Genomic DNA, 14,886 nt, shown 5'->3' on the forward strand with positions numbered 1-14,886 from the left:
AATGCCTTGGATCAGCAAAGCTCTGGGGCCAAACACTTCCCATTGGTGCTGCTGCAGTTCTTGAAAAACATAAATCATACCAGGTCACCACATAAGTCAGGCTTTAAGCAAAAAAACCCAAAAAACTAAACAGCAAAACAGCAAGCACAATAATCATTCCTATGGTGAGAAACATATTTTTAGAAAGCGAGTAATACTTTAAAATAATTGGAAGTGCTCGTGTTTCCTCTGGATGAGGGATTGAAGATTAGGTGCTGATTTCATACCTATTTTGGGACTGATGTAATCCTGGAGGCAGCATTGGAGGTAGAGCTGGTCTGTGTTGCTGTGCATGAAACAAGAGTCTGTCTCTGTTTCTACTCTGCAAAATCCTGGAAATAAGAACTAAAACAAAAATCAGCATGACTAAGCCATTTTAAATGTAAAGGGGAGAATAGTTGCTTTAATATATTACTGGCGGGCACTATGTGCATGAGAAATTGTGATCCAAAAATGATTTAAACCCACTAGATAATGAAATGGACTTGAATATTAAATATACATAAATAAAACATTTATTATACTTCTCAGTACCCTTATTATTCTTCACCATAAATATGCGATATCATAACCCATGCACTGTCTTGTCATTGCTAATCAGCCCGAAGGCCAAAGGGCATTTTTCATTCAAACCATTTATTTTCAGCAGTTGTAAAATAGATGAGTGAATTTTTGTGGGGAGCAATTAGAAGGAATTAAAGGCAGTGGAAGGATTATTTTAAAAGCTTTAAGAATCAATTCCAACTAAAGGAGAATATGAAGTCGTATAAAAAGAAATATATGGTAATGTTGAGGTGTATGGGTTGATAATGACATCTCGGTGCCGAGATAGAATTACCTCCTCTCCCACCAGCATCATCATTACATATCTCATGCCTGTGATCAGTACATGTCAAAATCCTTCATATTGACAAATGTGCTGTCCACTTGCATCTGTGGAGAATGTTTTAGCAGCTGAGTGATTATGAATCAAACCCCAGAGCTTACAGCCCTTACTGCCTCGCAATGCTTTCACATTTGTTGCCTGACAAGTAAATGTATCTTGACTTCCCTCTGAGATTTTTTATTTTTTTCCACTGTGTTTGATGAAAGACATTTGGCAAATTGGCAGTGGTACCCTGTACGTTGCAATTTGTACTCAGCATTAGGAATCTGAGCATGAAATGAGAGGGCAGGCTACAGGCTAAAGGGAAAAAAACAACCCAGCCCAAAGGCAGAGCTAACCATCATGGAAATAGTCATGCCAGGAGACAACCATGTAATTCTGCCAATGAAAATAAAATTAAATAAACCTGCAAAAATTCCCAGTCCTTCCAATTAAAATTTCAGTTTTCCAACAATCAGAGGAGCCTTTTATGGATTTTGAAGAACAGTCTGTGGAGGTGTTCCAGCTGAGAAGGGTTCAACATCTTGTCTTTCATATAATTTCCTTCTTTGTTAAAAGCAAGATCTTGCACAGGGCTCATGCTGTGGGTTTTGTGCTCTGTAGGTGAGAGCTTGGCTTTCTTTTTTTTCATTTGTTTGTGGTGTTATGGAGAGGTGGATGGTTATTCTCACCTGTCAGTAGGCTCAGCAGCATTCTTGAACTCTTCGAGTGTCAATAATTGAGGTTTTGGAGGAGCTTTTCATGGTCAGTTCCAGACAACTAAAAGGAAACTGTTCTCCAGAAATTATTTAATCCCCACTGCCTGCAAATTACAGACAGCTAATCAAGAGTGGAGCCATCCCAAAGCACATGGGGGTTACAAGCAACTAGAGGTAGAGCAAGAATATTAAGAGGTGGAAAAATAGCTTAGGCATCTAACAGGGAATGTGAATACAGAGCACCAAACCCACCAAAGCTTCATTTCTTCTGTGTTTGTTTAATTGTTTTTGGCTATGATGGGCTACAACACTGGACTGGGTGGTTGGATGTGGCTGGGACATTGATGGAGCCTCTTTGGATCTGGATTGTTGCACCCTTCGTTGAGCTAGAGTGTTCATAAGGTTTCCTCTGCAATATGTGTCCTCTGCAAGTCCTTAAGAAAATTAAATTGGAAGTTCAGTTGTTATTTCTGTTCATTTGGTAATAAATATGTTAAAATAAATTCTATGATTTCTGTAATGGGATGCATGGACTGGTAGGCACACAACCACAGAGCATGACTGCAAAACCTGGAATTTTGTAGGAGCTGGGCTTAAAAATAAGACATGTACACTGGCTGATTGTTACTCTCATGACCCATAATTTTCAAGACTGCAAATCTACACTGAATTTTTTCCTTTTTTTCTTCTTTCACTTGTCAGTTGATGTTCTTTGCATTTGGGTTGCCAGTTGGGGGTAGAAATCCAAGGAGATTACTTACGGTGGTGGGCTCTGTGCTCTCTCCTGCTGCAGGTGTCAGCCATAGAGAACATGGCCGAGAAGCTGGAGAGCTTCAGCGCCCTGAAGCCCGAGGCCAGCGAGCTGATCCAGTCGGTGCCGTCCATGTTCAACTTCCGCGCGCCGCCCAGCGCGCTGCCCGAGACGCTGCTGCGCAAGGGCAAGGAGCGCTACACCTGCAGGTACCCCTGCAACCCCCTGCTCTGAAATCCAACAGAGAGGCTCTCTGGACTCGCCGTGCCCAGCGTGGAGAGCGTTTCCCTTTGGGGTTCCTGGCCTGGATCAGGAATGGCGTGGCCAGCAGGAGCAGGGTGGTTGTTCTGTCCCGGTACTGGGCACTGGTGAGGGCACACCCTGAGCGCTGTGTCCAGTTCTGGCCCCTCAGTTTGGGAAGGACTTTGAGATGCTTGAGGGCATCCAGAGGGGGCAGTGAGGATGGTGAGGGGTATGGAACACAAACCCTGTGAGGAACCCCCGAGGGAGCTGGGACTGCTCAGCCTGGAGAAAAGGAGACTCAGGGCTGCCCTCATCACTCTCTGTAACTCCTGAAAGGTGGCTGTAGCCAGGTGGGTTTGTTCTTTTTCTCCAAGAACTGGAAAGCACAGGGGCAATCCAAGATAACAAGGAAGACTCTTCACACACAATGAGAGGACACAGCCTCAATCTGTGCCAATGGAAATATAGGTTGAATATTAGGAAAAAGCGTTTTTACTGAAAGAGTGATAAAGTACTGGAATGGTCTGTCCAGGGAGGTGGTGGAATCACCATCCCTGGATGTATTTAAAATAGACTGGGTGTGGCACTGGGTGCCATGGTTTAGTTGAGGTGTTGGGCATGGGTTGGACTCAGTTTTGAAGGTCTCTTCTAACCCAGTGATTCTGTGAATCCATGATTCTATTTATTAAATTATTGGTGTTATGAAACAAAGAGCTCTCCCTTGATGCATTGGAGTGGCTGCCTAGAAGAGAGGCTGGATAAGATTAAGAGAATAAAAGCAGGTATTTGTTAAAGGCCTTCAATAGGTACACCTTGGGCTGTCAGAAGACTCCCAGAGGCTACACCCAAAATGGACACCAGTCACGAGTTTTTCAGACAATTATAAGTTTGGCCCATTTACATATCAGAGGTTAATCCTCCAATTACAGTTTCAGGTCACGAAGTAATTTACTCCAACTTTGCCCCTCCCAATTCACTGTTGTTTACATGTCTTCTTGAGTTTCAGGCCCAGAGAGGAGCTGTTTTGTCAGTAGAAGACAGTAACTAACACTGAATATGGAGTTTTAGAGTTATACACGAAAGCAGTACCAGATTTGAAAAATATAAAAGCTAAATCCTAAGGCATCACCCTGTATCACAGTGGTTTGATAAATGAGGTGGAAACCGTTAAACAAACAATTCTTTTCTTTTCCAAATTTTCTCATCACTTTCATATATAAAAGCATGCTTTCATAATTGATTTTTTTGATCGTAAACTACAGACGTGTTTTCTCTCTGGCTTCTGGTTTTAATATCCAAAGGGATCGGTGATAAAATACATGACTTATTAGGACTTGTGTGTACAGACTTAAAAAAAAAACCCACAATGAAGATAGTCATTGAATGTGCACCCAAAATGAATGGGAGCTTTGTCCAGGAGAGTGGAATTAGCTGTGTGGGTATTTTGAAGGCTTATGCATCACGTTGTGAAAAAATAAATGGGATGTTAAAAGTGAAGGGATGCAATCTTCAAAGTCATTGCATGGAGCTGCCACCACGCTCATTCACTTAAGAGAGTGCTGTGTGTGCTCTGTCCCCATGCAAAAATGTCCTCAACAGAATGGGCCAATTATAAACTGAATATTAACATGCAACTTGAATGAAGGGGAGAGCTCATGATAATTTTTTTTTTTTGCCATTATTTTTCCTGTGACATATTATCGAGTTTGGAGAATGGTTTTTAAATTGCACTGCTTAGGTCTCTATATCATCTCCAGAATGTGCAGCCGTTTGACACTGGCATATCGGTTTATCTGATCTTTTTGAAAACATGTCACCTTCTTTCAAGACATGTTGTTATAGAAACATACCTTGATGGATTAGGTCTTTGAGTCTTGTCTGCTCTGATCCTATTCAATGCACAGAGCGGTGTCACGTTTGCTGACACGTAGAATTGGTTGAAAGGTTTGAAATTTGCTTACGCAGAGGCAGAAATCCAAGGCTTTAATAACAGATTCTCTTGATTCCAAATCTGAATGAGGCTGATAATCACCCAGTGGGCTTAGAACCTCGGGGTGATCTTTAAAACAGGTTTTTCATGTAACTCTTGCTTCTGCACAAGCAAATCTGGTTGGTGCCAGCAGTTCCAGCCCCACTCTTGTGTGTGTGTGGATCCCTTACATTTGCAGAGTGCTTTTATTGAGATGTTGTTGCACCAAAGCAATGGGACCATGCTGTGATGATTCCATTCGGGCTGTGCATCCAGTGCAGCTCAAACTGGGATGAAGCCACTGAAGGATGTGTTGTCTTATCAAACATTTTCTTATCACAGATACTGTGGCAAGATTTTCCCGAGATCTGCAAACCTGACGCGTCACCTGCGGACGCACACTGGAGAGCAGCCCTACAGGTACCACACCCTCACCCCTGTCTGTGCCGTGGCCAAGCTTTGGGGTCCCTTCCAATGCAGACATTTTCTCTGAATAAAGCCAGGGAATCCAACAACCTTGCTGGACCAGTTCCGGCCCTTCCTCCTTAGCTTTGGACCCACCATTGCATTTTGGTGTCAGAGTTTTGTGCTGATCGTCGGCGTTGGAGCTGAAGAAGAGGGGAGAGTTTTGGTCTTTAAATAAAGTCCTTTTGGTTGGGGCAGCTTCCCAACACAGCCCCCAAGTCCTGCCTTTGCTGGCAGGGTGGCTGGCACTGCTGAACCAGTGTGATTGAAGTGATGTTCAGTAGGGCTCATGGACCTATTTTCCCTTACAAAAATGTTTTTTATTGGAGTTCTGTGGTGTTATTTGCAGCCTAAATTTGGGTGATTTGTCAGTCATCTGATTTCGGAAAGGTCCTGGTTGCAAAGGCATTACTGTATTTATTTGTTTCCTGCCTAATCTGGATCCTTTCTGAGGTCTGCTTAACCAAAACCCATGTGGGTGTACTCTCCTGTTGATAAGAACATGTGTGTGATACTGAATCCAGGACGGTCACATGCAGAAATGTGTATAAAGCTTCACCTTATTGAAAATGAAAGGCTAATTTAAACTGGCAAGAGGCCAGTTCATGTTCCAGTAAAACAAATGTACAGATTTCTGCTTTTTATGAGCTGTAAAGAGCAGAGTAAGCTCATTGTTTGTGAGGAAACAATGTTTTTTGCATCTAGTCTCTTTGGGAAATGAGATTCACATGTAATTTTATTGAAGGGAGGTCTTGATGCATGTTATACCCGTCCACTGCATAAAAGCCACAAGCAATTAGTAGCATAATGGGTGATTTCAGCACTAAAAAAAATTTTACATCCTTGACAAGTGTAAGAGAGGCACGGGAGAAGTAAAAGATTGAAAAACTAAAGTGGTGAAGACTCTTGGCTGGTTGCCAGCCAGAGAATTTGGAATAGTTATAGTATGACTTAGTAATGGCTTAAAGAGCAATACAGTAAAGGCTTTAGGGACTCCAAATCGCTGCAGAGTATGAAAATTGATGCCTCTGGTACCAGAGTGATAGACTAAACTACTCACATTGGCACAGTATTAAAGGTTGGGATTGTTTATTGCTGGTTTTTGCAAGATAACCGAATTTCCTCTGGGATTAGCAATCAAGCAAGCTAATTCCTCAAGAAAAGATTTAATCACACAGTATAATTTAGAATAGGAAAAGAAATAGCCCTTTTTACCTTATTTGAGCATTAGAAGAGATCTGTTTCATGTTTTTTCCAAAAGTGTTTAATTGTATTGTATTGGCAGCACATGAAACAATAGAGTTATTGCTCTACTGTTTTCAAACTTCCCAACTTTGCGTGCAACAGTTTTAAAAACATGAGACTCAATTACCATAGCTAATTTGATGCCATTAGCTCAGAAATATTATGCTCATTGCTAGAGGCAGTACTTAAAATATAAAGTCTAATATGAATTAAAGCTGAAAACCCCACCATAGAAGTTGTGTCTACATTCCAAGAGCACGGCTCTCTAGTTAGCCAAAATTTGTCTTTATGTCAGGGAGGATTGAGCCTCAGTAGGGAACAAGGAACTGTGGTTGGGTGCTGAGCCTGAGCCCAGAAGGCTCTTCATGTATCTTAGGACAAATCTTACATTTCCAGCTACTAACAAACTCTTTCCTGCCCGCTTGTTTTGTTGGTTTTTTTCAGATGCAAATACTGTGACAGATCCTTCAGCATATCCTCTAACCTGCAGAGACATGTGCGTAACATCCACAATAAAGAGAAGCCATTCAAGTGTCACTTGTGTGACAGGTGTTTTGGTCAACAAACCAACCTTGACAGACATCTGAAAAAGCACGAGAACGGGAACATGTCTGGTATGTTCTGTCTTTTCCCTCCTGTCTTTTCCCTCCCTGCTCCCTGTCCCATGTGCAGGGATTGCCCCTTCCCTGTCAGCGCTGCCACAGGCACACGCTGCTCCAACGGGTGGGGGGGTAGCAAAATATGTAAGTGCCTAAGCTCTGCTGACGTTTAAAGTGCTTTGAAAATCCCAGCATAAACTCTCTCCTTGTATAACTTAAGACCACTGGATGATGTCTTTTCTTTTGGTTTTAATTAAGCCCGACCCATAGCGTCTAGAGAACAGACTGGGAAAATTGGTTTAATCCCATCTCTGCAATCGCTTGCCTCTCAATAGGAGTCCTAGATTTAGAGTCTCAGGGGGCACTCTGAAAGATTTTCCTGGCACCTTCTGAAATATTCCCACCTTCAGGAGCTGAAAAGCACTGGCTATTGTGGAGCTAATGGTGCCTCTCAAGCCCCAAAGCAAATTGGTCACTGTGCAGCAGCAGCACAGGCAGTGGCAGGAAGGGTGACATTGGGCTGGTTTGGGTGTCTGCAGGGTTTAATGAAAACCCTCTCTGCAGTCCTTCCAGTCTGCATTTTGCCTCAGTGAAGGCAACCAGGGGCATGCAGTCAATGCAGACCTGTCCCTTCCCCAGTGCTCAGAGAAGGGCATCTGACACTGGGCTCTCAGTGAATATGTCAATGGCTGCTCCATATTTTGAACAAATCTGCATAATTGATAGATAAAAATTAAGTTCCATTTGCTCAGCTGGACCGTTGGTCTAAGAAGGACAGTTATCAATGGACAGTCTTGGAATCACAAGCAGCAGCAGGGAGATGTTGAAATACAGACATGGCAAAAGTGATGATAAATCATGGAAATGGTACCCAGAATGCAACCAAGTCATTTTGGCTGGAAATCACCTTTGCCCATTAATTACTGATTTTATGGCCAAAAGCTGATAGTTCACACTGACCAGCTTTTGGCTCTCACCCGTATCAACCAGAGTTTCAATTTAATTTTGATTTAAATTGTTAAATATAGAAAATGTAAAGAAGCAGAAAAAAAATCATATGTTTTGCTTTAAGGTACTGCAACATCTTCACCTCACTCAGAACTGGAAAGCACAGGGGCAATCCTAGATGACAAGGAGGACTCTTACTTCACAGAAATTAGGAATTTTATTGGAAACAGCAACCACAACAATCAATCCCCCCGAAACTCAGAGGAGAGGTGAGTTGTGTCTGATCTGCCTTCAGGAGGTGCCCACCCCTCCTTTTCCAGGTCTGCAGACCTGATTGTTCTCTTTTGATGGTGTCTGGAGCCAGAGTTATTTCAGAATCTGGTTGATTCAGTGGCCACCTTGGTGTCTCAGGAAAAAAAATGTATTGATTCTCTCCCCACTGGGTATGAAGATGTTCCAAGTGGCAGATGCTGGACAAGAGATTCCATCTGTGAACACATTTCTCCTTGTATCTGGAGCTCTCAGTTTCAGGCTCCCGCCGTTGATTTAAGCCTGCTGAAAAATTCCCTCTCTTTACATTCACGGCAGAACAGGTGAATTCTACATCCTGTGGCTAGATGCATGGAGCCTTAGGATTTAAGTGCAATTTAAATGTGTAATTAATAAAGTAGACCGGGCTAAATTCTTGGATCAAGTGAAAGATTGTAGCTGGAAGTCCTTTCCCGTAAGTAACTCAATCCCAAGAAAGATGCTGAGTAGCCAAAAGCCCGCGAGGCTGCGGGTGGGCGCTGGGAGTCCACAGAGCTCCAGCATGTGAAAGAGCTTTTTCTACTAAGATTTATTAAGTATATGAGTGTTTGAATTTTTCTGAACTAACAGAAGAGAGACCACTTCTAAATATTTTCAGTTAATAAAAGTACAGCTAAGCAGAAAAGGCTGTGGGACGGAGCCCCCACATATTTCTTTGGGATTGGTGTTGCATTATGCATTATTTTCCCTTTTGAATTGGCATTGCGTTATCAACATCAAAAAATTCTTGCTGTTGGTGGCAAACTTTGCTGTCTCCTCAATTTCTTGATGCCCTTGTGAAGGGATAAAAAGGGTAGACACGACACAATTTCCACTATAGTATTGGATTAAGTGATTACATGCATATTCAAATTTCATTCCATCTTGATTGGCAATGAGGGCTTGGGATTTTTTTTTCCTTGCACATCTGGTCTCAACATGTCCTCCAACAGGAAGTCAGCAAAGTGGAAAGGTTGCTGGGTTGTGCAGTGTTTCCTTTCTAAATTTGGCACTTCAGACTGCTCTTGACGGATATTTTATCCCTGGCAAATTGCTGCATTTGAAAGCAAAATTAGAGAATCTGTTTTCTTAATCACATGGCTTTTGTTACTTTGGTTGTAGTCCATCTCCCTTTCATTTTTAGCGGCCTCAATTGAGCATAACAAGCAAGTTGGCAGCCCAGACTGAGCTCAACAATTTCTTATTTCTGCCTATTTAAATAAAAGATGATAAAGAGATATTTCTCTGATGATCTTAGAGGGAGGCGGCTGCTTCAGCTCTCCCTGTTCTGCACAACCTCAGATTTTTTTGATACTCTTCTAAAGACAGACTGTTCCCAAGAGCTTTTTTCAATGCAATACTAAACTCATGGCAGTCAGCTGGAATTTGCTCAGAAAATAGATGAAACTCTAATATGTTCAGGAAAATGGTGCTGTTATTGTGGCAGAGACCAGCTTTGCTCCTCAGAAAGTCAAATGTTAAACACCAGCAAGGCTGTGAGGGCTCATCTTATCTTGCTCCAACGTTGGGTCTATCCCATATTGTCCCGCACAGTTTGAAGCACGCAGAGTCTGAGGCAAACTGCGTGCGGACAATAAGGTTTCCATTTTTGTAACTGTATTCCTGGAAGAGTTAAGGACCTTTTGCACAATGAGAACAATAGATGAATCAAGGCCTCTGTGCTGCATGACGTGGTGGGGGCAGATACGGTGGTAGCACGAATTTTGGGGGGGCTCCACTGGGTGCAGCTTGTTCACGTCCCTGTGCCTCTGGTTGGGGCCGTGTTGAATTTCTTTAGTTCTCATTTGATGTGATGGACACAATGCAGTCTGAATCCTACAGGGTTGAGACCATTACCAAACAACCCCTACTTCAGCATGGGTATTATGTCCTTGATAAAAATCCCGTAGGAAGTAGTTAAGAGAAGTCATTGTCTGAGAGCAAAGGGCAGCGTTGTAACAGTTTGTAGACCAAATGGTTTTCCATGTGTGTATTGTTGTAATTACTCATTTAATAAGAATAAATGCACTTAAATTGCCTTATGACCTTTCTTTTCATTGCTTTTTACCCTTCAAATGAGTCAATAACCTAATTCAGCACGGAGGTGACATTGCAGACCACTCTTCAGGTCTCCAGCTGAAGTCCCTTACCTTCCCATGTATGAAATCCATACATTCATTGAAGCAATATGGCTTCCAGAGGGGTGGTAGTGGGCAAAATTAATTATGCATGTAATTTTGACTTTAAAACTCTGAATGCAATATTGGATGTCATTTTTTTTAAAAATGCCAGATCCAATTTTCAAAGTTTCTTGGCCCCTACAGCTTCTGTTCAAAGGCAGTGAGCTGTTTTGCCCAGACTAAATATATGATTGGAAACTTGAGATGAAATAATGCATGGGAAAATTTGGAATGGTTATCTGAACTCGCCTCTTGTTAGAACAGTAGTTTTAGCAGGATAACAGGAAAATCCCATGCTGATGGTGCTGTAACGTCCCACTGATTTCTGAGTGGAATTTTCTCCAATGCTGCCTGAATGTCTGAAGCTAAGCAAGATATAAAATACAGAAATCACTTTATTCTGCTGGGAGAGATGTTTTTCAGATCTGCCTCCATGAGTCTGCCCATGAGGAGCTTTCATATCTGATCTGTGTTTATAGCTTGCATTTGTTTTGCTCCTTTCAGAATGAATGGCAGCCACTTTAAGGATGAAAAAGCCATGGTAGCCAGCCAGAACTCGGATCTGCTGGACGACGAGGAGGCGGAGGATGAAGTAATGATGGATGAAGAGGACGAGGAGAGCGAAGTGGCAGGGAAGGCAGTCAAAGAGCCCGCGACAAGCGACATGCACGAGGGCACTCCCGAGGAGGATTATGAGGAAACGAGTGCTTTGGACATGAACTGCAAAGCTTCCCCCGGCAGGTTGGTTCCTTCCGAGTATTGGTGTGCCCGATAGGCGGGATGGGAACAATAAACCACACAGGAGTGCCAGCACCAAACCAGCTGCCGTGGGAACCGCTGCGGAGCGGCCGCTTCCCACTCACAATAGCAACGTGCGTCCGTGTTTGGGTCAACACCAGCCCTGCTCTCAGCCTCCTCGTGCAGTCTGGAGCCCTTGTTAGGAAAACTGACTGTGCTTGGGGAGCTATTGTGAGGTTCTGGGTGAGACAGGAAGCAGGGTGAGACAGTTCCATGGGAGAGACGTTATCTGCTCTGCGAGCCGTCCTGGATGTCTCATAATGGCCTTGTGAAAGGCTGTGGAGACACCATGAGAGAGACAAACTCTGCCTCCCCCACTCAACTGCCCTTTCTTTGGAGCAGAAAAGGGAATTCCTTTTACTTCAGAATCGCCATTCCATGAGGCAAAGTGCTTTATGAATATGAAAAAGGGGGAAATTTCTCAGATGTGTAAATCTAAGATGAGGGCACGCAGAGAGGATCATTTAATTGACATTTAAAACCTCCGTGGTGTTTTTGTAGGTATAAAGAAGAGGAGTATAATAAGACTGGACTTTCAGCTTTGGACCACATAAGGCACTTCACAGATAGCCTCAAAATGAGGAAAATGGAAGAAAATCAATACAGTGAAGCTGAATTGGCAGCTTTCAATGCTTCCCAGCTGCCAGAGGACCTCAAGCAACCGTTGTACAGGAAATCCAAATCCCAGGTAAAAGCTTAACTCAGTTAAAATATTTCTGTCACCAAATACCCACAGGATTAAGCTGTTAGTGTGTGGCAGGCAGGGTTGTTCCAGCTTTGTCAGACAGAGCTGACAGCTTCATGTCCACAAACCTCAGGCTCACCCAACATCCCACTGCACCTCAGAGACATGGCAGGGTGCTCTGGTCCCTGAGAACAGAGGATTTCCATTTTTTTTTCTTATTTTTTTTACTATTTTTATTCTTCCTGCTGCCCCCAGAAATGCCACAATAAGAACTAGTCCCACTCTGCTGACACTGATGCTGCAGATTTTAGCTGCAGCCTCACAGGGATGTGACTTGATCTTCTGGGTGGCTTGGCTTTTTGGTATTTTTTTAGTTTTTGATGGATGGTACCACCTTTAGCTCCTCAGCATGTTTTACAAACAGCAATAACTGAAATGGCATCCTCGTGCTATTTTTTGCCATTTTCTAAACATTAACTAATTAAAATGGGGTTTTTTAGCCCCTTTGAAAGATCCCTGCTTTAAAAACTGCAGAATATGCATGTAGGAAAGGTCAGCGAAGGAGACTGTTACATTTGGTGAAATACAGGACGAGACAAGGGATAATGTGATTCCTCAGCCTCTTGAAAAGAGACTCCAGTGCCAAGAATCTGAAGGCAAAGGAGACTTTGGGACCTTGTCAACTATTAAAGGTTCCTCTGAGCTTTGTGAAACCAGATGAAAGCAGAAATTATTATTACTATTAGTGAGTCAAAAGTGTCAGTGAAGGGGTTGACAGTGGTTTTTACCTAAAGCATTTAGTTGGTTTTTTTTTTTAAATAAGCTGAGCCCCATGGCTGTATCCTGCCTGCCGCCCTGGCCGCGCACGGGTGGCGCGGGTCCAAGCTCAGGAGTGTGACCTCCTTGTCCCTCTTCTGTCCCCATGCAGGCCTATGCCATGATGCTCTCTCTCTCCGAGAAGGACTCCCTCCATTCTGCACCCCACAGTTCTCCCAACATGTGGCACAGTATGGCGAGAGCCGCCGCGGAATCCAGCGCCATCCAGTCCATCAGCCACGTATGACAGTGTGGAGTCGTTCCGAGGATGGGACCAAGTCCAAACCAGTAGCATGGCTCTTTCATATATGACTGTTTAAAAGACTGCTGAGCAGAATGCCTTATAAATCTGCAGGGTCACTCATTTAAAGTCTGGTGACCTTAAACGGAATAATTTTAAAGAAAAAAAAAAAAAAAAAGAAAGAAAGAAACTATTTATTCTCAATATTTTGTTTTGCACAGCAAAGGCAGCTGCTGACTTCTGGAGGATCAATGCGACTTTAAAAAAAAATAAAAATTTAAAAATTGTTTCAGTGGATTACGTAAATGGGGCCGGGAAAAAGTGTCTTCCAGTTCACCCGGCTTTGAGGGGCAGGGGCAGGAGGGTTAAGACTGCATTGATACACACATGGGCACTCCTTTAAAGTAGGAACTGAATTGATTTTCTTTTTGTATAAGATAGTTTGACACAGGATTGGGAACAGTTGCTTTTATGTACAAATCTCTTCATTAAAGCTTTATGCATTTTAGCCCTTCAAGGAAAGAAAATAGTTCTATCAAATGCACACTATCCATCGTAAATGTAGAAAGAAGTAACAAGGAATATTTTGTTCTCTCCGTAATTCTTTTACCTTCTCAACCGCATTGTTTAAAAAAAGAGGAAAAACGAGGAGAAAAAAAATGGCAGAAAAAGAAAGAACTCTGAGAAACAATACATAAGAGGCTTGTGTATATTGTAAACTATGAATGTTCACTACTCCAAGAAGCTAAATCATCCAGATAATTCCGTGAAAGCACCGCGTTCATTGACAGCACCACTAGTTCGAATCATTGTAAGGAGATTTTTTAATTTTTGACAATCATGTCACTATTTTGTTGTATTGTTTCCTTTCCCCCTACCCTCTTAATTTCTCCTTTGTGTTGTGTGTACCGTGTATTTATTTGTTGGCAAACGATTGTTTGTTGATTACAATAGCACTGTTCCTGTAACAAACAGCACTGCTCCAGTCCCCCACTGCGTTACGACGTAAGGCACCCATGTACTTCCAAAAAGAGTGAGGTGAACTGATCTGTGTATATGGGAGTGCAAAACAGTGTTTGAAATTTTCTTACATTCCTCTTTTATTTTTTTTTGCCTTTTAATGAACTAAATAACTAATAGATGCGTCTTAGTTTTGTTCTGTTTTTTTTTTTGTAATGCAGTAAATTGATTCGATTGTATAAACAGTTATAATTTCTTCATGAAAGCATGATTCTTCTGATTAAAAAAACTGTACCCAATATTTTATGCTGGTTGTCTGCGAGCTTGTGTGATGTTATGTTCATGTTAATCCTATTTGTAAGATGAAGTGTTCCAAATTTATGTTTTAAAAAAATAAATAAATAACGGAAGGTATTCAGTTATTTTTTGGGGGTTTTTTTGGCCTTTAGCGAGGGACCAGATTTATTTTTCCTTTTGTTTATAATCTCATTTTGAAATAATCGGCAAGTTGAGGTACTTTCTTTAAATGCTTTGTACAATGTAACTGTTACGCATTTCAGTACATTACTATGGGAGGATCAACTTAAAAAAAAATAATAAAGGACTACAAAACTGAAGGGATCCATTTCCTTTTTGTCTTGGTTTTGTCTGAGTTGGGGGCAAAAACAAAAGGAGCATTTCCCCTGCAGCCAAGATGGATCTGTGGGGTCATGAGGGCAACCAGAGGATGGGGCGCTGGGAGGTGTCTTGGACTTGGCCATGAAATGTGGGACCCGAGCCAGAGCCTCTCAATAGACTGACTGTTAGAGGGGTTTAGGAAGTCCTTTAAGTTTCAAAACACTACCTTGGAAATGAGGGATATTTAGGTCGTTTCACAGAAGAGGTCGGTGCAGTGTCACCTTCAAAAGCACTTGTGGACCCCTGTGTTTGAGTTTTGCCTGCCTGCTGCTTGTTGGGAAGAAGTGGCTTGGCTGGTGCATAGTGAAATATTCACTCACCAGAGTGATCAAAATCCATGGCTGAGAAGCTAAATGAGCCTCCCACTGCACAAATTGAGCCTTCTAGAGTCTAAAAA

The 14,886-nt window shown here is 42.4% G+C and overlaps 1 protein-coding gene across 3 annotated transcripts in view; it reads left to right on the plus strand.

Moving 5' to 3' along the window:
* Nucleotides 1-14,428, plus strand: part of MECOM (MDS1 and EVI1 complex locus) — a 325,210-nt gene extending 310,782 nt beyond the window's left edge. For all 3 annotated transcript variants that reach the window (XM_058812632.1, XM_058812633.1, XM_058812634.1), the window contains 7 exons: nt 2,417-2,583; nt 4,929-5,006; nt 6,741-6,910; nt 7,968-8,112; nt 10,816-11,052; nt 11,611-11,797; nt 12,723-14,428. In XM_058812632.1, coding sequence (XP_058668615.1) covers nt 2,417-2,583; nt 4,929-5,006; nt 6,741-6,910; nt 7,968-8,112; nt 10,816-11,052; nt 11,611-11,797; nt 12,723-12,857 — 1,119 coding nt within the window. In that variant the 3' untranslated portion in view covers nt 12,858-14,428. The remainder of the gene's footprint in view (nt 1-2,416; nt 2,584-4,928; nt 5,007-6,740; nt 6,911-7,967; nt 8,113-10,815; nt 11,053-11,610; nt 11,798-12,722) is intronic.
* The last annotated feature ends 458 nt before the right edge of the window (nt 14,429-14,886 follow it).

This window comes from Ammospiza caudacuta, chromosome 11, assembly GCF_027887145.1.
Source record: "Ammospiza caudacuta isolate bAmmCau1 chromosome 11, bAmmCau1.pri, whole genome shotgun sequence".
Taxonomy (NCBI): domain Eukaryota; kingdom Metazoa; phylum Chordata; class Aves; order Passeriformes; family Passerellidae; genus Ammospiza; species Ammospiza caudacuta.